The 23,879-nt window shown below is 53.0% G+C and overlaps 1 protein-coding gene across 4 annotated transcripts in view; it reads left to right on the forward strand.

Annotated features, from left to right (window-relative positions):
* Nucleotides 1–23,879, forward strand: part of Eph (Eph receptor tyrosine kinase) — a 96,813-nt gene that overhangs the window by 62,423 nt on the left and 10,511 nt on the right. For 2 of the 4 annotated variants that reach the window (XM_076824316.1, XM_076824318.1), the window contains exons 5-16: nt 17,930–18,215; nt 18,324–18,860; nt 18,954–19,114; nt 19,217–19,481; nt 19,568–19,756; nt 19,852–19,963; nt 20,097–20,167; nt 20,763–20,780; nt 21,413–21,478; nt 22,656–22,832; nt 22,937–23,406; nt 23,515–23,852. In XM_076824316.1, coding sequence (XP_076680431.1) covers nt 17,930–18,215; nt 18,324–18,860; nt 18,954–19,114; nt 19,217–19,481; nt 19,568–19,756; nt 19,852–19,963; nt 20,097–20,167; nt 20,763–20,780; nt 21,413–21,478; nt 22,656–22,832; nt 22,937–23,406; nt 23,515–23,852 — 2,690 coding nt within the window. Of the gene's footprint in view, nt 1–17,929; nt 18,216–18,323; nt 18,861–18,953; nt 19,115–19,216; nt 19,482–19,567; nt 19,757–19,851; nt 19,964–20,096; nt 20,168–20,762; nt 20,781–21,412; nt 21,479–22,655; nt 22,833–22,936; nt 23,407–23,493; nt 23,853–23,879 lie in introns of all 4 variants that reach the window. The other 2 variants (XM_076824317.1, XM_076824319.1) reach the window with 2 other exon arrangements.

A 23,879-nucleotide genomic window follows, 5' to 3' on the forward strand; every position in this document is an offset into this window, starting at 1 on the left:
TTTTCGACCTCCTCCGTCCACCCATGGAATGTCCCCGAATTCCGTTTTCGCTTTCGACGATAGCCTCCAGGACGCGGGTCGCCCGGCTAGGGACACCCGAGTGACCTCGGATGGGACGAAATTAATGCTAATCCCCAGGAATTAATCCCCCGAGCCGAATGAGAGAATAGAGGTGGATTACCCCGGGACACGCCATCGGTCACACGAGCGTCAGCCCGTTTCCACGGGATTAATCATGGTGTACTCCACGTCCCACCTCCCCTTCTGCTCGCTCGTACCTTCTTCCTTCCACCACGGACTTTTACTTTACGACCTCGCGGTGGGCCATTGTCCATTTTTTAAAATCCCCCGCCGGTCGCTGGAAACGCCACGCACGGCATAAGGCAGGGTCGTTCGGCGCCAACTGCCGCATGCCGCGTCGAAAAGCCCCGGCACGGATGGCCGCGCAAAGTGGATAGCAGCCTCGGACGTCGAGATGCGTTCTCGTCGAATCGAAGAGATGCAGGTTGAAAGAAATTCGGAGCAAAGTGATTCGGAGCTCGTTATTCGCGGAGCTGGATGCTCGGGAGGGTCTGGCCGCGTTATCTTTTATTGAAAGTGACATCGAATCGGGGCATCGTCATCGCGGCCCCTAGGCGTATCTCGGTCGATCTCGACATCTGGATCAGTGGTGTCGATCCCTTTCGTGTACCGCGTGACTGTGCAGGTTAAAAAAGGGCAGGCTTCTCCCTGTCTTCCTTCTGCTCCTCTCTCTCTCTCTCTCTCTCATTCTTTTTTTCCCTTTCTCCCGACGACGCTGCCTCCCCTCGCCCGCGTGTGTCCTCACCTTCAGCATGTTGTTCGGGTTTAACGATACACCAGGGAGGACGAAACAGACGAATGATCGTTTATTAGAACTGATAGCGTTTTAACTGGCTGAGATATTTCAGTCGGTCGAGTCAGGAAGACTAAGAAGAAGAAGAAGAAGCAGAAGGAGAGAGCGAAGACGATGGAGGAGGAACGAGAAGGAGCGAAGAGCACGATCTACGGCCTATCCAGACCAATCCACGGGCACGTCCGTTTATTACGCTCTCGGACACAGTGTGCGCGAGCGTTCGGCCAAGATCGTCCTCGTTACCAAGCGTGTGGGCCGAATTCCACTCGATTAAGATTTAATTTTTAAATCACGACCACTCGCCGCAACGAATTTACATCGCGACACGTGCTCTCTTCTCCTCCTCTGACGTTTCCTTCTGCTTTCTCTCCGTACAGCCAGGCTCCGCGATGCTAGGCGCTGTCGGTTTCCCTTTGACGACGGGCCAAATGATTTCGTGATGGATGGAGCTCAATCGTTCGCCGATTGTCCCCCGATATCGTCTGGATGATTGCGGGCCGGGGAGTCGTCGACCCCGGCTCGAGCGCGGCGGCAAGCATCTTTGACACAGTTTCAAGTGTCGTGTGATCATTGTCGCGAGGCGTCTCTCGTTATTCCACGATAACAATTATTATTGGCGCGAAAGCCAGAGAGGCTGGGAGGGGCGGTGGATCTTGGAGGCGCGACGATCGAAGGGGAACTCCCGGGGCATTCACTCCGCCGAGATCTTTCAATGAATCAACGGTAAATAGTGGCGCGTTGATCGGCGGTACGTCTAATTATCCGAGAGCCAGCTCGCGACTTGTCGACGTTGTTATTAAAATAACAAGCAAGCAGCGTTTTGTTTCTGGTACGGCCTCGCGATCGCCGTAAAGTGCCTTGGATGCGTTAATTAAGGGAGAAAAGGTACGGTTCGCCGGTTGTTGCAGTTTTCTGCATCAATCGTCTGGCCGCGGTTGGCAATGAAAGCGCGGAGGGCTTCTAAAAGACTTCCACTCAGGAGAATTCAGTGAAATATACTGCCAGCGTACATCGTATACAACGCGACAAGGGATTACGATCCACACACCGTGCGCTCTGAGGCCTGAGCATCCACGCTCGCGTCGTCTTCGAGCATCGAGATAGAAACAGAGAGCGAATGCGAGAGAGAGAGAGAACGGGGCTTGTCTCACGCGAATGCGACCAACGAGCCACGCGCTCTTCACGGATTTTCCCGCCGTCTTCCATTGAGCCTCGCGTACCTACCCGCGGATCCATCAGCCACGGGCGAAAAATCCGCCACCGCGCCGATTGAACGCGTCGATGACGCCTCGCGTGAACCTTTCTTTCAAGGAATTTCGCGGCTACCGTTACGCTGCACCCTCCCTGATCGTGCCAGTAATTGTCGGGTAGAGGGAAATAGACTCGAGCTCTGTTTAACGCGCGAGAGGATATACTTAGCATACCGAGTAATTGAAAATCGGCGTCACGGGCCGGTTCGCCTGTTCGACGGGCGAGTCCTGACCTAGCTCGAGCCTAACCAGAAGGACGCGGCTGAAAACGAATGCCCCCACGGTGGCTGAATAACAACGGTTCCCCGGAAGCCCGCTCCAAGGGACAGACGCGCGTGCAGGCAAAGCGTTACGCGCGCGTGTCAATCTCCAGCGGCGAGCGTTGCCCCTTTCGCGAGGATTAATGAAAGCTGCATCAAACTGGAGCCTTCCGCGTGCAGGACGTCGCGTCGCCTGCGCAAACATCGAGCTTCGGTATTCTCGGGGAGGGGGCATGCGGATCGCATATTCTGTCGTCCATCATGTTCCTTCTCCTCCACCCTTTCCCCCGTTCTCATCCGCAGCCTTTTGTGGTCCACGAATATATTTTTTTTCCCCAGCGAATCGCGGGCGCAAACGACTTTGAAATTCAGCCGTCCGTGGCGCAATGTTTTTCGGTGGCGCGATATATCAGAAAAACACCCCGGTGCACTTTCCGTCGACGTTTCTGCTTTCGTTACAAAGTTCCCTTCGGCGCGGCGGCAGAATATCAAACTCCGCCCGCGGTGGGAGGGGACATGACGGTGAACCCTTTTGCCAGACCTCAAAAGTAATTTCCAGGAATTAAAATCATAAAAACGACAACCAGCGTGAATACTAAAATCCGCGCGTTCCCTCTTTCCCGCGGACAAAGAGAAAGAGGACATCCCGGCGAGTACAAAGCATACAAACGCGGGTACCCTGGATGGCTGGATCCACCCCGAGACTCACCAGCGGCATAAATTCAACCTTCTGAACTTTCTCGTTGCCATCCGTTTTCGTTTGCCCGGGCTTGTCTCTCTCCTCGTATCTCGAACTCGCGACGAATTAATAGGATCGCGGACGGAATAAGTAGGTACCGCGGACGACTTTGACCAGATCGGGGCTCGCGTCCCGCAGATTAAACCCTTCAGAGTTCCGCGGCTTAACCAGCCGGAGATGCGGGCCAAAGAGGCGTCGCGTCGTGGCCACAAAAGACGGCTCGAGGAAAAGTGGATGACTAAAGGTGCGGCGAATTTATCACTTTCTTATCGCGAATGAGAGGTAACGCGCAAGTCGTCGTTCTGTTAGCGCTACTGGGGACTCGAGGAGTTGGCAAGGTCTTCCTAATTCCTTTATCGTATCAGTCGCACGCGCGACCGTCGCTTACGACCGCTTACGACCCCGGCTCGTTAATTCAATTTCCATGCCACCCGAATTTTTCTCGGAGCTTGGGACCTCGTGTTCGCCGACTGTTTCGATCTTTGGTACCTACATTCCTTGAGATGTTGGGCGTCTCGACACTCGCATCATCTCGGCCGCTTTATATTCCTCGGACGAAACGATATGTACGTCTGCGTTGGACGCGTGGGTCCTTTAGTCCGGAGGATAGGTCGAATGCGTTTGGAAAGCTAACGAGCCGGCCAGCTTCGCGGCCTCTCTGAAGTCCCGACCTTACCGCCACGGGAACCACGAATTTTATGTACATCACGGAATAGATCGGATCGAGATTTAATTTCGCCCGAAAGCGGAGTCGATGTTCCGCTGAGTTTACGCGGCCTCGATATTCCCGGCACGAAGAGCGCGTTTACTTGAACGCTCGTCCTGCTCCTTTGAAGATTTATACCGCGGAACGCTCGTCTCGCCCGTTAGACGGATACCCATCCGACTTGTTACGAAAAGCTCCGGAGGATGGCAAGAAGTTGATCTACGGGGGAAGTGGTGTTATTTAAATAGCAAAGCTGAGTATGTCGATCGAAAGGATCCTGAACGGCGTCGAAGGACGCGCGGTTCGGAAAGGTGCGCGGGGAGATAAAGGAGACGGGGTGTGGAGGTGGGGCTGGTGGGACGGGATGGTGGGAAAATGGAAGAACGGGAGCGAGCGGCAATACCTTTGAACGTGGCAGCCAGCCCGGCTGCCATCGGGGTATCTAGGATGGCAAAGCCTCTCCTAATGCATCTGTACGTTTCCCATTACGATTCGGTGCGCGTGGGTTAAACTAACGAGACCAGGCGACTGGAAGCGAGAGGGTGAGAAGAGATCAGAACCAGAAGGGAAGGACAACGCCGGGTGGAAGACGAGAGCAGGCTGCTCCGTGGATTAAAGAAGGATGGAAGACGAGCGAGACAGAGAGACAGGGAGAGTGGAGAATACGTGACGGAGTGAAGGCGAGAGAGATAGGTGAAGGACCAACGGGAGAAAGGGATATCCAGGGGGTGAGTTTCCATCTCGATTCGGCCGGGTTTCCATAGCGACTGGGACGTGACCACGTTGCCCATGGGGAAGACGAGCGAAAGAAGGAGGAACGCGGACAAGGGGATCGAAGGAAGAAGGGAAGGAGGAAGAGAGAAGGAGGAGCGTGACGGGTGCAATACCGGCACACGTTCACCACCTCCCTCCTGCTCGATTCCCTCGATTCAGCGAAGAAAAAGGGAGGGCCGGGGGTAGCCGGATAAATGGATACAGCGGGTAGAGAAGAGAGTGGTTAAATCAACCGTGAGGTCACGTGGGAGCACGGCAGGCCCTTGGAAAAAGTTCCGACGTCCGGGGCGCAACGAGAAAAACTAGCGACCGACTGCACAGACGCCGGAATTGAATTGAACTCGGGGCTTGGAAACGCGCGTTGCTCTCTCTCTCTCCGGGCTCGGGGCTCACAACAGGGCTAATAAAATTTTCGTCCAACGGAAAAATGCGCAGCTCTCGAGCCGTCCTGAATATCGTGCACGCGGCCGGGGCGAGGAGCCCTGTGGTAATCTCGGGCCCTCCAGTCGATGATCGATAAACCGGTCTTGGGAAATTTCGAAGCGGCACGCTGCGAGCACAAAAGAAACGATCCGCGACAGCACGATCGAGGACACTCGAACCACCGTATCCGCCGTATCCACCGCGAGGGAGAGAGAGAGGATTGCCAATTTGTCCAAGGGTCCAACTACCACCGGTTGGTTGGATTGGCACCGCGGCATATTCGACCCCCTCAAAGGATCTCGCACCACCACCAGAGAACCCCGCTAGCTATCGCAGCCATTCCCCGCACAAATACACCTTAAACACCGCGCGCGGCACGTACGTGGAGGCGCAGCTCTCTAGGATCGATGATTCATCCCGTGGCATTGTTGGCCCGAAATAAGGAGCCTTCCCCGACTTTTCCCTTGAAACGGGCCGCGCATACCAAAGTTCCCGCGCCTCCTTCAGGAAGAGGAATCGGGGCGAAAGTCAATTTGGAAAAGCTCAGCGTGTTCGGACTCGATGCCGAGGGCAGAGAAGGGAAGCGCCGAAGAGAGAGGGTGCGTGTTAGACGGACAGCAGGAACGCAATCAACGACACCCGCGAAACTGGCATCTCCGCCAGAGGAAAGACATCCCCTCGACATTTTCAGCCTTCCCAACACTTTCCACGCGATACAGCTTTCTCGATAGTGGAGCCGAAGTGGCTCGAATCCTTTCTCGAGATAAAATCGGGAGAAAAGGTTGCGTTCGATAAGAGCTGTACAGTTCTCCAGAACCGAGGAACCGTTCGGTCTTTATGGGGTCATTCCACGCGAAGTCGGACACTTTTCGGAGTAACATTTCGGATTTTGGTGCAACTTGGATATTTTGTAGTCTTTAGGGGTATATAAACATATCTCGAAGGATTTTTCGGAATGTCAAAAATTGTGGATGTCACAGCTCTTTACCGCACGGCCCGAGCGACCAGTCGAGCCGGTGTGATTTGACGCAGCGTTACATTCAATTAATTTTCATTTGGCCAATTTTAAAAATTATTAAGTGAAATAATTTTTATTAGGTACTCTTATATCTCCACTGTAAGCACCCAAAAGGTGATTTTTATCAGTTTATTAGTTCAACAATAATTTTTGGAAAAATAGTAAACACTATATTTCAAAGAGCTGTAACATCCACAACTTTTGACATTTCGAAAAATCCTTCGAGATATGTTTATATACCCCTAAAGACTACGACATATCCAAGTTGCACCAAAATCCGAAATGTTACTCCGAAAAGTGTCCGACTTCGCGTGGAATGACCCTATGAGGAGTCAATCCTCGAGGAAGCTCGAGTCCCGATCACCGCGATAAGGTCCATGTCGTAATTTGATCCTGCTCACCGAAGTCACAGTTTGTTCGTTATCGAAGCGTTGGTCCGCTTCGTCGCGTATCGCGCGAATTTTATTGCGCCAGCAACGAGTCGGCGGTATTGCTGTAGAGCGCAGCCTATAGTCTACACCTACACCATGGTCACCGTGACGCGTATGGGCGCGTTAAACCGCGCCGTGGAAAATTTAATTGGAAACATTACCGATGGGATCGCGGGAGGATTAATAAGAACGATGGGACGGAGACGACAGCCTCACGAATTCGTGGCCGGTTCTTTTTATCCGTGCCGCGGACGGGGATCGGCGCACGGGGCATTAACGATCGGGATTACAGGGAGAAATTAATTCTACGATTCGGAGTAAAGCGACGCGCATCGCCGGCTAATAAATTGCTTTCTCTCGAGCGAGAGTGATTTAGTATCCACGCGCTGTGTGTATTCCCGTAGGTTCGTCGGGACGACGCGTTGTTTCCAGCCGGGACAAAAGAAGAAGGAGCAGCGGAGGAGAGAGAGGAGAACCGGTGGTCGCTAAAAGAGCTGGGAAGTACCCTCTGCGAACGATGCTCGGGGTCTCCTCTCACTCTGCCTCCTCCCGAACGACTCCTTCTAATCCGCGAAGGGGTCATTTCCCAGAGAAAAATGTGGCACTCGTTAAAATTATCTACGGGATACGGTGACGGGGGAACAGGGGTGGGTGAGAAAGCCCGGGGTTAGAGAAATCGGGTGAAAAATAAAAAGTCGAGGTTGATAAGGCCGGCGTGGCGTGGCGGCTGGTGTACGGTACCAGGGAGAGAAATGGGACGGAAGGAGAAGGAGGAGCGGGAGAGAAGGAAGAGGAGCCGCGAACCGACAACCGAATTAACTTCTCTAGGTATTTCGACCTTTGCTCGTTTTGTCATTGTCCCCGCGGATAAGGATCTACCGTGCCCGCGCGCACACCCTACGTACATATATATATCTATATTTTTAGTCCTTTATAAGCGGGGGAGGAGGACGGCACGCACACCGAGACACTCTGCCCTCCGAGTGGTTCTATAAAATATGAGGGACATTAATATTCCGAGCCTCCCGAGAGGAGGTGGTGGATGGAAAGTGGGTAGAGCGGAACCGGCAACCAGAGAGAGAATCCACCGTGAGCTGCAGTTCAAACTACTGTCCACTCCTCGCAGTATTTCGAGGAACCCTGGCCTGCTTTCGTCGCCCCGTAATTGCCCTCTTCTTTTCGCACAAGTTTTTTTCTTCCGGCGCTCGAGCGCCCGGCTCCCTCGGACGTGCAATTTTCGCGCGGAAACCTCGAGAAGCCGGCGAGGATCCCCGCTTCCATTGGATCCTGGCCACTCGTTACGCTTCATTTTCTACCGGAGCTTTTAGGAAAAGCTTCAACAGCCGCCGCGACGGGGTCGTTTCGCGACGATATCGCCTCGCATGTAGGAGGACACACGCGCGCCGAAGAAACAGCAACGGGCTAAAGCTGAAGAAGCGTAGCTCGCTTACATTGTGTCTCGCGGTGGTCCTCGATCGCGATTGGACGAGACCCGAGCGAGATTGGATCTACGAGTATCGATCATGCATCGGCCAGGGCTCCTCCATTCGAGTACTAATGGAAAGACTGGTATTCATGTGAACGGCCTTCGGGGCTTCTGCAGGCCGTTGCCTGCACCTCCCTTCTCTCTTTCTCTTCCCGCCTTTTCTTTCCTCTCTATTTCTCCCGCTTCACCTTCCCTTTCCCCCTGCCCTCTCTCCCCAGCCCCTCCACCATCCCCGTCCTTCGTCCTTTTCTTCTTCAGCCTTCTTCTCCACCCCCTCTTCTTTTTCTTCCTCTACTTCTTCTTACTTCTTCTTCTTCTTCTTTCCATCCTCCTTGTCCCTCTGCTTCTTCGCTTTCTCCTTCTCCCACTCCTTCTCTTTCGCGCGCCTTTAGATCCCCCATATATCTGTCATCCGGGCCGCGTCGTTAGAAGAGACTCTGTTTATTGACACGAGTCGTCGAGTGGCTCGTCGCGTTTCCTATTCCCCTACACGTCGGTGAACATGCCCCGAAGAAGTGTGCGCGCGGCATAATCGCTTCCAGTTGAGATCTCCGCGGCGCCACGCGCGTCTTTCCACGAGAATTTCGTGCCGCAGCTTCCAGCAGATAATGCACTCGAGCGAGACGGGCGGACAAAGACGGCACCGAAGAGGGTTGGCGGCAGAGGGAGGTTACGCGGCTGGAGATAGATCCGTCGCGAGTTAGTTTAACGGTGTCCGAGTCTCGAGAAGATTCGCGGTCGAACTTTCCTATGGACCACTGGGCCAAAAGTCGTTGGTTTTTCACCCTCGAGAAGTGTTTGGCCATCCGGTGGTAGAACGGCCATAAACAGGGACGAGGTACGAGCAGAAAGAAAAGCACAGGGAATAGCCGTTGCCCATTCCCACCGCCAGGGAATCGAAAACTTCCAGCCCTTTGTTTCGCGACACTTTTATTCCTCCGACTCGAACGATCTCAGCTGCGCCTGCGGTCAGCTCCCTTCCCTCTCGATCGTGATAAATTCTCAAATTAATCTGCTCGAAAAGTTGCCCGGAACTTTCGTATCCGCGGAAGGACGGAAATTACAGCTCCCTGGGGAAACTGGCGCTGGGATATAACGACGGCCGAGGAATCCATAACATAAAGTAGATCCCCGAAGCCATAGGAGGAACAGAGGTTCTCTAATTCACCGGCCAGTTTCTTCAATTACGATCCGCGTACCTTTCCTCCACCGTGAATCATCGGAATCGCCAAGACACCATCGTAACTTTCCAACGTTCTTTAAATAATCCTCGTAGGAGTTTTCTATGAACTCGGGGAACAAGCACCCTTGTGTGCCGCGAGCGCGGTGGAAGTTGTGAAAAAAAGAAGTAGTAGTAGCAGCAGTGTTGCCAACTCAGATTTTTGCAAATCCGTAGAGAAAAGTTCAACATTCCGTAGAATTCCGTAGATCCTCCTTTGAAAAATCCGTTGATCTACGGATTTTCTTCATAAGTGTTAATTATTACATGTATGAAAGAAGCTAATTCCCTTGCTCATGGAAACAGTCATTACCGAAATCCTTTCTAGAAATCTTATATTTCGACCCTCGCCTAACATCCTCGAAAAAATTATTGTCACAACAAAAATTCACAAATTACGAAAAAAGTTCACGTGCAAAGATTCTGAAATCAACTTTGCTAATTCCTATTGTACTCGTTCAAAATGCAGGGTAGTAGAACTAGAAAATAATAGTTTGAATTCCAGCGATTAAGTGTGATGAAAAGCTCTTGTAGCGAAGTGGAATTTGGCTAACCGCAGTAAATCGGCAGTTTGGATCGTAAAATCAATGGGCCAAATTAAACAGTAAATGATTTCTTTAATCAGAATCAGAATCTTTTGTTTTATCAATTTCGAATTACCTTAGTTTTAAAATTATACATATCAATAGTATTAAATAATTTAAGGTAAAAAATCCGTAGATCCGTAGATAAAGTAAAAAATCCGTAGATCTACGGAAAAATCCGTAGGGTTGGTAACACTGAGTAGCAGGAACCCTTTCTCGTCTCCCCCGGCGCAATCGCGCTATCTCCAAGAAGCTTATCTACGCAACGATCAGACTGGGGTGCCGAGACGACGTTATTTCTTTTTGGCCGGTGCCCTCTTCCGTTTCCTTAGAGCGCGGACGCGGACACGGCCGCTAGCGGGGTGGCTGCCCGACCCCTTGTGAAATTCCTAATTAAGATTCGGGAGCCGAAACCCGGAGGAGAGAAGACCCTCTTCTGCGCCCTCGGCTTCTCTCTCTCTCTCGTCCCTCCCCCTGGTCTCCCGTTCGCTTTCTTCCTAGGTGAGAGCGCATAGCCGCGGGCCATTGTGACTGGAGCGGTACCCTCGGTCGTTACCTACATTGTTCCATTGTTGGATTATCATAAACACAGTTTCATTACGACGATAAAGGTGGTAGCACGTAGCTGGAGCGTCGCATCGCGTAGCATCGAACGGGAACGCCACCCCCGGGGGAAAGCGAACTCGGAAACTCAATTTCACCGGCCGGGAAAAGTGATGGCGACCGGTGCTCCGACCTCCTACCATCCTCGCCTCCGATTTTCCCCGTTCCGAACTTTCTCCAGGCTTTTTTATTCCACCCCTTCGCTGTTGTAGCATTTTTTTCGGGATATACCTAGCTGGAGCGCGATATCTTCCCAAGACGAGACGGCATTGTTCGCCGGCTAAGCCCCCTGAAAAAATAGTCGACCGAGGTGGCGGCTCAGGAAACGCTCGGTTACCCGGCAAATTGTATTTTTAATTTAATAATCCCGTGGTGCGGATCGGTTACCTATACCTCGCCGCCGGCAGACGATACGGATCCGGGCGGTTTCACCGAGACGGCCATTATTCGCCGGCGAACGGGTGATGGTGACTCGCGTTGATATTTCGCCGAATCGAAAGGCAATCCCGGTGAAATAACTCGGGGCGTCAAAGGTCGCGGCGGAAGAGAGGGAACGAGGCTCGAACAATGGTCGTAGGAAAGCCGTTTGCCGGCAGGTGAAGATCGTTTTGCCGCGTACCATCTGGACGCCCATTATGCGGCTCGTGTACCCACTCGCGTCGTCCCGGGGAGGCTCGATTATTAGCCAAATATCGCGTCTACCGGAGCAACCGCGCGCAGAAGATGCCGTCGTTAACCAGTCGAAACGGCTAACGAGGCCCGATCGAGGGTTTCGGCTGCTTCGGCCGCTTCCACTCGATGGCTGCAACCTGCCGCGTCGGCTCCTCGCAATATTTCGCCCGCTTTATTGGCACCCAATACGGCCATGCGAATTTCAATTAATGCAGCCGACCTGCTCGTTGCCTGTCCTTTGCTTCTCTTAGCCGATCGCCTAGCTGTCGGTCTCAGCCGGTCATCGGGATTCCTTCGACATTCCTAAAGATTCCGAGGAGGATGGAGAAGCGCGGTCGCGACCGTACTCGTGGCCGCGTCGCGCTCGCCTAACTTTAGCGAATCGTCGAAATGCCTGGGAAACTCGAGAAACGCTGGATTTTACGGGGACGCAGAGGTCCGCTCGCGTTCGGACACGGATGTGGAACGAGCGCAATGGAGGGCGTCAGATGCCTCGTTGGTGTTCGCGTTCCCTGTCACGGCGAGTAATTGACTATATAATGGATTCCTGCGACTGCGATACGTCAAACTGACAGGTCCAGGGGCGTGCGTCGAGGGCTCTGACCAGGTCCTTCGATATTAAAGCCAACCCCTACGGGCCGACCCTCCGAGGCTAATTTCTGACGATTTTATAAAGCCGCTGTGTTCCTCCTACTATTATAGCACCGGGGAGAGACGGGGATGACAAACGAACGCAACGAGACACGAATTTTCTCCCTTCCGTCCATTAGCATAAGATCGGTTCCGGACGCGCGATCTCGCGCCCGCGCTCGTCTGCACCCCATATCCAATTGCTCGCGAGGGTGCACCGAGCGGGAAGAGAAAAATTACATCGAGTATGCAGGCCGATGGAGGACTCGATCCGCAATTTCCACTCGGTGTTCGATCGACTCTCGTCGCAACGAGAGCCCGTAACCCATAACCGCCGACGCGGCGCGACGTGCCGGCCCGTCTGGTGCACGATCATTGCCCGGCTACGCCCCTTACGCGCCGACACCCGCCGCAACCGACTCGAAATAGCACCGGGATATCGCTCGGTGTATCTTTGGACCAGACTCCATTCACAGTCCCGAACTCCACGCAACTCGTGCTCCGGATCTTGCCGAGTCTGTTCCTTTTCTTCTTCCTGTCGGACCTTTTATTGGCCCGGCCTGTCTGTCCGTCTAGCTGCGCTGCCTCCTCGCCGTTTCCGACGTCGGAGTAAATTGCGTACCCCGAACGTACCGCGGGGCTTTCTAGAATCGACAGAGGGGTGGCGAAGACGCGACCAGCCGTTAACGTTCGTCGAAAAGTCGAAGCTTCGATAGGACGTGGTCGAGTTCTCAGCCCCACGTGGCTGTGCAGCCCTCCTCGTTACGGGGTGACGTGCCGTCTCGTCAGGGGCGACGGGCATTGGTGCGTTCAACCCTTCCGACACGCGACACTGACGACACGCCGAGCTAACTCGAAATATTACGACGCCGCTTAGGCTCATTATGGATAGCTATCGATGGATGCGAGTCGTCGTCTCCGTCGTCGCCGTCGCCACTGACACCCAACCGCGAGGCAGCTAGTAAATTCCCACCGACAGACGAGCTTCAAACAAAAATTCCTCCACCTCTGTCTGGCGGCGGACAGTTGGAAACGGAGGAGACGTCGACGAGCGAGAGGTCTGTGAAGTTGGCACCCCCAAATTCAAATTTTTGGAAAAAATCGATAGCATTCGTTTGTCCATCGTTTGTCCACGTTTGTCCAACAAACATTTTCGTTTGTCCACCCTTCAAAAAAGGTATAAAGAAATAAAATAATTTCCATCAGCACCTCCATAGAACTTTTTTAAAATTTGTCAGTGGGAAATAATTGTCCACGTTTGTACACCCAAAATTTTCGTTTGTCCGAAAAAAAAGTTATGACCAAAACAAGAAAATTTCATCGTTTTATCTGCAACAAATCGAACTGAAGAGATCATGCTCAGTCAGGAGGCCGAAAAAAAGTGGTCTTTGGAAATTTTTTACTCAAAAGCTATAACACATTTCTCAAAAAATCTTTTTTCCTTTCAAGGATTGCGTCTAGTACCGTGCATCGTAATTTTTTTATTTAAAAATATTTAGCAATAACTAAGTTATCCATCACTCGAAGGTTCTCTAAAAAAAAGGCTTCTGCGGTGACCACTGCTGCTCGAAAGTCGATCATCTAAAATAAAAAATTCGAAAGAATTTACTTATTATATTATATTATCTAGTATTTGAACGAAGGATTTTTCGAAATATCTTCTTCTTGACTATTTTTATTAATAATTCGATTCTGGACGCTGGACAAACGAATGCCATCGATTTTTCCAAAAAATCGTATTTGGGGTTGCCAACTTCACAGACCTACGAGCGAGCGTTTCCAACGGGCCGTGGAACGCAATAAACCCGCGGCGGTGATCCCACGAATCGACGCGACGCTCCTTCCGATCGAAAACCCGGCCGAGGTCCAGCCGCGCGACGACTGACAACGAGTTCATCCCCGGATTCGACGCGATTAGCGGTGATTTTTCCACGCAGAGAATCGAAATAGCCACGGCGCGTCGTAATCGAATTTTCGTAGGGACCCCCGTTGCTGTTGCCGTCGCTGTCGCGGCCGCCATTGCCGCTGCTAGGAGTCTATCTCCCGATCATAAATCTGACGGCTGGAAATTGCCCCGCAACGTTTCGATCCCGAGGAAGAGAACGATTTGTCCAATCCTGGACGCGAGATCCCCCGACGAATAATCCAGAAATAAATTCTCACCGGATCGCGTTCCTCGTCCCTTCTCTCGCCCTGATGTTTCCTCCCTTTCCAAGTACACGCCACCGTATACCCACCCGCCGGGAGAAAAATCTCGGTTAACGCCCCAGACCCGATGGAAATGCTCCTTAAATGGCGTTCCTGCCCACTTTTCCACTTTCCCCATTCGAGGCGTCGCTGTACGAGCCCGAGGGTGCCGAATAAAACGGCTACAACAAGTTTGCGATTGGCACGCGGCGTAACCACCCTGATATCGTCCGAGGGGTGGCCAGCTCGTTGGGAGTTTCGGACACACATATGTGCACTTGTTCGTGCGCCCCCTTCATCTACGCGCCGAACCTTCTAGCGTCCTACCGTCTTCTTCAAAAGAGACGTTTCGCCTCCCTCTTCCACTCCGTCACCCAGCTATCCGCAGGATCTGCGAGCTAATCCACCGAATGTCCTGAAATAAAGCTCGCGCAGGCTGCCTCGTAAAACTTTATCAGCTGCCCCGTCTTCTACGATTTCACGGGAGGAAGAGATTCTTCTCCAGGGAGATGTAGCGCTGGCTACAACTATCCTGCGGATTTAGTTATCTAACAGATAGCAGAGGCTGACGAGACCGGTCGCGGGACCAGAAACGCTCAATTACGCGATCGCGAGATGGTCCCGTGTAAACACGGAAAGCCTGTATAAAGATTATCGCCGTAAGTAATATCGACTGCAAAGTGGCCCGAGAGTCGTCGACTTGTCCGCAAAAAAACGATCCCGCCAAGTCGAAGGAGGCGCGGCGGTCGATCGAATCCCGTCTCGCGCAACTTGCCCCGGAGTTAATTTAACTTTCGCGATTCCGCCAATCGCGCAGCGGCGCGCGCGTTCCTGTGAAACAGCCGGTAGAACGTGATGCACGTATAGCAGCTAGCCCGAGGATGAGACTACGTGCGCCCCGTTGCAGCTAACCCCAAGGGCGAGGGGTGGCCGGGCACGAGAGCTCAATATATATTAAGATCCGCGAACCCTCCGCTAGACTGAAAGTTCGTCCACCCCACGTAACCCCCTAAGTCTTCCCACCGAGTCCCTCCATTCTCCACCCTCCGCCCTTCACGGACGGGGCTACACCATCGGAATTGCGATTATGGTGGCAATATTACGGCAAGCCGAGGGTGAGAGAGAGGCCGTTCCGTATCTCCGGAGCTACGTGGCCGCGGGATAGGCAAGGAAAAAAGAGACGGAGCACACGAGCTTCTCCTTCGGCGTCTTCTACTTCTACTGCTCCTTGCCCTCCTCGTTTATCCGTCGTCCCCTTTCCGACAACTCGTGGTACGAGTCGCTCGCTCGCTCGCTCGCCGAGCTTATTGGCTTTATTTTGAAAGCAGCAGTTCATATCTATTTACTGGCGCGGCTGATCCGCGAGGAAATAGAAAACGGCGAGCGGATCGGCCAGACGAGACTGGTCTGCGCGCTGCTGCGGCCAGGGATACGCTCCTGTTCCTGACGAATCGATAGCTTAATGCCCCGTTCGTGTAACGCGTTGCACTTTATTCGCCGGGGACTAAATTTCATCGTTTCCCCGGGACAAGACCGCGGAATCCATCGCGGACGGGATAACCATGCGGAACGTGGCCTTTTTTCCTCCTCTTCACCTGATCACCGGAGCTTCTTTCGATCAGCCCGGGTCAACGTTCCTCGTGGTATTCTTCTAATTTCTTTTTTCACCGCGTCGCCGCTACCCGTTTCGCAGAAACTCGCAGCTTTTCCATCGATAATCGCCGGGAATTAATCCGAGCCGATTGGATGCCGCGCCGCCGGGCCGATCGACGGAGGAACATCGAGCGTCGACAGCCGTCGAGGACGCTCGTGCTCGACATAATTATTTCCGAGCGAATTAATAACCGTCGATCGACGCGAAAGAACTATATTTTTTCCGTGGCCATAAAGGAGGGTGAGGCACCGCGGGGTTGGGCATCCCAGCTATTACACCCGGAGCAATGAAACTCAATGGGAACCCGGGTGGAAATATTTTTTCGCGGCCCAGCTCCGACCGAATTTACTCGTGACGCGACCATTCCCCGCGACGTACGTTTTATTATTCCGACCGATTTCGAAAACAGGATCCTCGAGTCAACGCCGCTAATGGATTCCCATCGTGTCGCGTCGCGCTGCGTCGATCGATTGATCGCGACTAATTGGGGAAGGGAACGCGAAATCCAGCGAATTTGGCATTTCTCGCGATAAAAAGCGAAATCGCCAACCCAGGCTCCTACTAATCTTGCATGCGTCGCGTCAACGAAATCGGGACGCGAAACCGGTTAATCGGTGTAATTAATTTTATTTAAAATCTCGGCGTATTTCGCGGCAGCGATCTCTCGCACTCTCGGACATCGATATATCCATTCCCTCGCAGCCTTTTCTTTCCTTCTCTGCTACTGACGAGTAATTTCACGGGAGAGTCGCGCCGCTGGGAAATCTGGCTTGCCGAAAAATTGACGCGGCACGTTAAAGGAGGACGTCTCGGAGAGATCCAATTAAATTCCGCGGCATTAACGACGCGCGTACTCTGTCTTTTTTCGCTTCGCGGCTGCTAGCAAGGCTCCGGCGAAAGAACGAAGCAAAAGAGAAGGAGAGAAATGAGCAGGGGTGGAATTTACCGTCGTAACGCAATTTCCCAGGCGATAAAGCTCCGGCGGAGGCGTCGAAATAACATCTCTAGGACTTTTCTTCGTTCCCCTAATAGTCTTTGCGCGCTACAATATTACCGCACTCCCAGTCTCCGTCCGCCTCTTCCCCCGACGATTCCTCCGACGCGACAGGAGGGAAGAGCCGTGGCTGGGAGCCTGCTTTCGTAAATAAATTACGATCGGCTGGCGCGATTCTTAAACGCGCCAATTAACGTCACCGCGATTCGCTTCGATTTTACCGATCGTTGGACGTTGACGAGACCTTGGTCTCTCTACGTACCGAGACGATATACTTTTTTTCCTCGGCTCGTCCTCTCGTCATCTTTCCCCGTAATAATCTCTTTGTGCTACCGAGTAACCGTACGGCTGAATTTATTGCGGCCTCCCTGCCGGAAACACGTCCGCAAGAAAATCTTCTTCTGGGTAAGAAGCCTGCTGTTCTCTCGATCCACCTTTTTTTGCCCCCTCTTACCTACGTAGGCCCGTCCTCCGCGAGTATCGAAAGAGACAGAGGATAGGCGAGGAGGAGAGAAGCTGTCGACGAGCAGGACGAGGACGTGGACGTCGACGACGATGACGACGACGACGGGTCCTTCTTGCTCGGTCGGAACTTTTTGCGGTCTCTCTCGGGACGAGCCCAAGCCGAGGGGGGCAATAAAACTAATGGTAACGCGCGCCGGTAATTCCTTGCGGTCTGTTTGTCGCAAGTCGACGACCTGGCCTCTCCGCCTCGTCATTTGCCGAGGGAGGATACCGCGTCCAACGTCGACGGACAAGTGGTTCCTCAGATCGGACATGGACTTAGGACGTTGGACCTTCTGCCTCGCTCCCTCTTCCTTTCTCTCTCTCCTTCCTCTTCCCCTTTCCCTTGCTCCTTTCCCCTTGTTGTCTAGCGATCAGCCAGATGGAGATCGGGAAGCGTCTCTATCCAGTCCACCTTTCCACCGAAATAAATCTTTCCGCCGAACGCTTGGCTCCTCTTTGTCGTCTGGCTGGGATTCTTTGCAACTCGGAGATCCGGAGACGGTAATCCGTCTTCGTTGTTTCTGTAAATATCATGAAAGCGGCGCGGCTGGGAGGTAGAATCAATAGGAAGACCTTGAAGCGTGGAGCGGAAGACTCCTCCGGAGGAACTCGCGACAAGGCCCGAGGGGGAGAAGCTGGGAGTTTGGGAAAAGCTGATTTCGTAGATGCTGACTGGGTGGAATCTCGCGTAATCCGAGCGCAAACAGCGTGGGGGTCCCAAAAGGGGATCCCGTCGGAGCCGTGCGTTATTTAAACAGCGTTTATCTTATCGCGGTTGATTTGAAGCCCGCGTGCGTTCGACTAGGCACTTAGAGTAGGTAAGCGGGGTCGCGGATAAAAAGCCCGTCGCGGCGTTTCCGTGGCTAACGAGCGAATCGCACGAAATTAAGATGGTCCCGTGTGCTCGGCTGATTGCAGTGGTTGGAAGAGTCGTTCACCAACTTCGACAAGGGCATCAATTGGCGGAGCTACGTTGTCTGCGACGTGGCGTACAACAACGTGAACAATTGGCTGTGGACGCCGTTCATCGATAGGGGACCGGCGAACCGCATGTACATAGAAATCAAATTCACGACCCGTGACTGCTCGCTGTTCCCCGGAAACGCGCTCAGCTGCAAAGAAACTTTCAGTCTACTTTACTACGAGTTCGACGCGGCCACCAAGGAGCCGCCGCCATGGGAGACCGACAGTTACAAGTTGATCGGTAAGCTTGCCAAACGCTCTGCCTCTTCCCTTCGAACGCGCTGGAAACTTTCTAGCGAGACCATGCCGTTCGTTCGACGGGAAAAGAAACGACCCGTTTGATTCGCAGGGCGCATCGCCGCCGGCGAGGGGAGGTTCAACACCAACACCGAGGTGGTGATAAACACGGAGGTGAAGTCGATCCCGGTGACGAAGAAGGGCGTCTACTTCGCGTTCCGGGACCAGGGCGCCTGCATCTCCATCCTTGCCATCAAGGTCTACTACATCAGCTGTCCGGAGATTTCCGTCAACTTTGCTCACTTCCCGGCCACGCCGACTGGTCGCGAGGTCGCGCTGATCGAGCAAACGATCGGCACTTGCGTGGCCAACGCGATGGTGATCGAGCAGCCCACCTTCCTCTGCAAAGGGGACGGAAAGTGGTACCTTCCGAGCGGCGGATGCCACTGCAAGCCGGGATACCAAGCTGACGTCGAAAAGCAGGAATGCACCGAGTGCCCGATCGGTAAATTCAAGCACGAGGCAGGGTCGCAGAGCTGCGAACTCTGCCCGGCTCACAGCAAGTCCTCTGATTACGGATTCACGGAATGCCGCTGCAACTCCGGTTATTATAGAGCGGAGAAGGACCCCAAGAAGATGCCCTGTACACGTGAGTGGCGCACGCTCCTTCCTTTTAGCTACCATAGGCGAACCGTGGGCCCGCCACCGGGACACCTCAGCCATAAACGATTTCTCTTTGCAGAGCCACCGTCCGCGCCACAGAATTTGACGGTGAATTTCGTTGACCAGTCCACCGTGATTCTGTCGTGGAATGCGCCGCACATGCTGGGCGGGAGGACCGACACTACTTACAGGGTGGTCTGCGATGCCTGTAGCATGGGCGTCAAATACATTCCGAACACCGTAAGTCGACGTTGTCACCCGCCCTTCCCCTTGCCCTTAATCCTCCCGTTCCCGTTTCTCTTTCGATTCTAAAAGCTCGATCGTCTGATTTCCATTGAGCAGGAGGTCTTCAACGACACGAAGATCACGATAACGGGCCTGAACGCGGTGACGACCTATCGATTCCAAGTGTTCGCCGAGAACGGAGTGTCGGCGCTGGCTGGCAAGTCCGAGTACGTGGACATCACCGTCACCACCGAAGCCAGCGTGCCCAGCCTGGTGAGCAACGTCCGGATCACGAGCGTCAAGAGCTCCGAACTCAGCATCAGTTGGGACGCCCCTGTAACCGACATCGGTGGAGACAGCGATCTGGTGGAGAGATACGAAGGTGAGGTGGAACCCTCGACGCCTCCGTCGCGGTGTGTCCTCCTCCCACGCGGGGCTAATGAGATTTTTTACCTTGCACTGTTCCAGTGAGGTGCTATCCGCGATACGACGACGCCACCAACGCGACCGTCATCCAGACCACCGAGCTCTCGGTGACGTTCAAGGACCTGAAACCGTCCACGGACTACGCGATCCAAGTGCGGGCGAAGACCACGCGCGGTTGGGGCGAGTACACGCCGGTGGTGTACAAAAAGACACCTCACGCCATGGGTCTAGGTGAGATTCTCCACGTTCGAATGGGACTGGCCAACTCACTGGTTCAGCTATCGAGCTTTCGGCTATTCAATGGGGCACGTCCGTCTCTGTTACAGACTACGTCGGGGAGGACGACAACATGCAAGTGAGGATTATAGCCGGGGCTATCGTGGCCGTGGTCGTGCTCCTAGTGATCATCATCATCATGACCGTCTTGATTCTCAGAAGGTAAACGAATTGATCTTGACGCTAAACTTTCGGGTGCAAATGGACCGGCGACCGAGAAGATCGCGCGAGTGGCTGCACGCTATTATCTCTAAGGCTAATTTGATTCTATTGATGCGATGTGATTTCGATGCAGCAGGGCCTCGGACGAGTGCAACAAGAAACAGCCGAGCGACTGCGACACTCTGGAGTACAGGAACGGCGAAGGTACGTTTGTCCGATGCCGACAGGCTTGATACTCTTTTCTTTATAAATTTATTATCGCTACTACCCCCTGTCACTTTCATAGTTGTCTCACTACGCCCTCGTGTCTTGTGACTAATATTTTTGGACCACCAACCCCGTTAGACCCAGCAAGTATCGACCCCAGCCCCCAACCCCCCCTCTCATGTATACAGTAACACCCGCCCCCCCCCCCCCTTTACCACCCCCCACGGTAATGTCTTGTCGCTCAACACCCACTACTTTTATAAGTTTCTCTCTTCGATGAAAGAAAGATTACTGAAAAGTGGTTCGTTTAGAGAAAAAAGATGTGCGAAAAGAAAGTTGTCGAAGTGTATGCGACTCGGCCGCAGCAGCCACTTACATACATTACATACGTGCCATGTAAAAAACGAGAGACGATCGCATTCGAGCAAAATTCATATCCGATCCGGCCCGCAGCTTAAGTGCCATTATTCTAACCAAATTCTTTCGATTCTTTCTTTTCATGTGCGATTCCCCTAATCTATCGAACCTGCCTCCATGAAAAATCCATGAAAAAACCCAATGAAACAATGTACACAATCGCCTGCTACTACAGGACTAGTTGTGACCTACAGTAAGTCTTCTCCAACACCTCAAGTTTTTTTTCTAGGAACTCGGTTTTGCGTAGTTATCTCTGCACCCCCTGTACATGCATCTTTTTCAACGCGTTCCAGATTCCGAGGCGCGGGCACGCACAGCTTCCGTTTCCATTCGCTTCTCCCCCCGGAGCGACTGTATCCAGCCGTGCTTTCCTTGCGCAGCAATCTGCTCGAAAGACGTGCGTGCCCGCGCCGCGTGCTTGCATACCTTGTGTCGTGCTCTCTGTATTCTGCATGCGTATTGTTCTTAGCGTGTTCTCTATGGCACTGCACTCGTTTCATTTACCGCGCGTACCGTCCTCTTTTATTCTCGTTTTCGTTTTCGGTGCTCCATCCGTGCGCGGCAAATCGAACACGAAATCTGACACGACGATCGAGGAAACCACGGGGAAATCGAACGCGTTTCCTTCGAGCTAGAGGAGAGCGTCCGGTTGCTCGACGCCGTGCGCCAGATACATAATGTTTCTTCTGTCTGTTCTTGTTCTACTCTGCTCTCCGATCCGCTGTCTCCTTTCGCTTCGCGTCATTAAGCTCATCATCGAACACCCACCGCTTCTTTTTGTTTGCTGTTTGTGAATTAGCGTGTTGGTTGTTGTGTTGTTCACAGTGCACTGCAAAATGGACAGTTCACCGATTGTGACAACCCACACCAACAACAAGAGCAAGTCCTCGCGTAAGTCCTTAGTCAGTCCCACTAAACAAACAAGAAAAAAAAGAAAGCTCGTTCAAAATTGCCAGTTCGGTCCAGTTCGGAGGAAATGCGCCGACACAAACGACACTCTCTCTCGATCAACGGAACGACACTCTACAACACTCGTTCGAACTCAGACACAACACGCTCTCGCCCTTTTCTTACTTTTTCGTTCGTTCCTTGATCCGATCTTCTCTTTTTCTCTCTCTCTCTCTCTCTCTCTCTCTCTCTCTATCTATCTATCTCTCTCTCTTTCTCTATCTTTCTCTCGACCGTCTGTTAGATGTTACGTAGACGAGAAGCACGAAAAGAAAGCATGCCGTTCCTTTCTTATTTTTCTCTCTGTCACGTTGTTGTTTGCATCGTGTTCTCCGTGTTCTCTTGCATCGTTCTCTTTTTCAGCCAGATCACCGATCTTTCCGACGATCGTCGGTCGTCTAGTACACGTTCGGATGCGTCGACGTGCGGGAAATACTGGATGCTTCGGTGGAACTCGAATTAATCGGGCTCGTAGAGACCCAGCCGAGCGGCCGCAGATACATTCGCGGACGTGGATTAACGGGCGACGACCAAGTAATTCGATTCGACCGAAGCATCCTCTGCACTCCGTACTATACGACTAATGTCATTCAATCTGATGCATCGTAATTGAGATCATTTGGCGTATTAGGCATGCGAGAATTTCTACGCTGGCATGGAAATTGGTTGTGCGCGACCATTTTGTCTATTATTACATATATTTTTTTTTTACACATAGTGCAGTTAGACAATCTTTTCGTTCTAATTTCTGTTTTCGTTTCGTTTCGTTTTATTGCTCGATTGGTCCCGAGCGATCTCTACGATAGCGGAATCAACGATACGTTTACTTGTCACGCGCTAGAGCTAGAGAATTCTGAATAGAAGCGAGACTCGGAGACGGGTCTGTTAGAGAGCTCTAGATAGATCTTCACTTGCGTAACAGCTTCTCTTATTCTGTTTTACATTATTGAACGTATCGAGACTCGTTTTAATAAAGAGGAAGGGTGTGTGAGTGTTTTCACGGGATGAAACGGTTGACAGGCGCGGAGCGTTTGTTTCTCTCACGCTCCGAGATTCCGTCAAAATTTAACACACCGACCCTCGTGTTAATATAATGAACTCTGTTTTGGTGACGTTGCAGTGACCACGCCGCTGTTCACACCTGCAGTGGGGGTCGCCGCCGCAGGTGCCGGAGGTGCTGGTGGCGCAGGTGCGAGGAGTTACGTCGATCCTCACACCTACGAGGACCCGAATCAGGCCGTCAGGGAATTCGCTCGCGAGATCGACGCGGGATACATCACGATAGAAGCCATCATAGGTACGCGAATAACCCAGACCTTTCCTTCTCGTTCTCCGCGTCAACGCGTCCCTCCATCTAGAACTCATCCCCCGCTACGGTCGCTTATGCTTCCGCTTGAACAGGTGGCGGCGAGTTCGGCGACGTTTGTCGAGGGAAATTAAAGCTGCCGCCGGACGGTCGAACGGAGATCGACGTGGCCATCAAGACCTTGAAGCCAGGCTCCGCGGACAAGGCTCGCAACGACTTCCTCACCGAGGCCTCGATCATGGGTCAGTTCGAGCACCCGAACGTGATATTCCTGCAAGGTGTCGTGACCAAGAGCAACCCGGTGATGATCATCACGGAGTTCATGGAGAACGGCAGCCTGGACACTTTCCTGCGCGCGAACGACGGCAAGTTCCAGGTGCTGCAGCTGGTGGGCATGCTGCGAGGGATCGCGAGCGGTATGCAGTATCTCGCCGAGATGAACTACGTGCACCGCGACCTCGCGGCGAGGAACGTGCTGGTGAACGCTGCCCTCGTTTGCAAGATCGCCGACTTTGGATTGAGCAGGGAGATCGAGAGCGCCACGGAAGGAGCGTACACGACCAGGGTAAGCACTCCACCTCTGGTATACCATTCTCTCGTTCGTCCTGCCTCGGTATGTCACGAGACGCTGCTAACGTTCGAATCTTGAAAGCCTGTTTACGCCTGCCAAAAGGGTGGAAAGATCCCGGTGCGATGGACAGCTCCGGAAGCGATAGCGTTCCGAAAGTTCACCAGCGCCTCGGATGTGTGGAGCATGGGCATCGTCTGCTGGGAGGTGATGTCCTACGGCGAGAGGCCGTACTGGAACTGGTCTAATCAGGACGTGATCAAGTCGATCGAGAAAGGATACAGGCTTCCAGCGCCGATGGACTGCCCGGAGGCGATCTACCAGCTGATGCTCGACTGCTGGCAGAAGGAGCGGACCCATCGTCCCACCTTCGCCAATCTCACCCAGACCTTGGACAAGCTTATACGAAGCCCGGAGACGCTGAGGAAAATCGCCCAGAACAGGTAAACGTCTCTATCCTTGCTCGCGCG

This window comes from Andrena cerasifolii, chromosome 12, assembly GCF_050908995.1.
Source record: "Andrena cerasifolii isolate SP2316 chromosome 12, iyAndCera1_principal, whole genome shotgun sequence".
Lineage (NCBI taxonomy): Eukaryota > Metazoa > Arthropoda > Insecta > Hymenoptera > Andrenidae > Andrena > Andrena cerasifolii.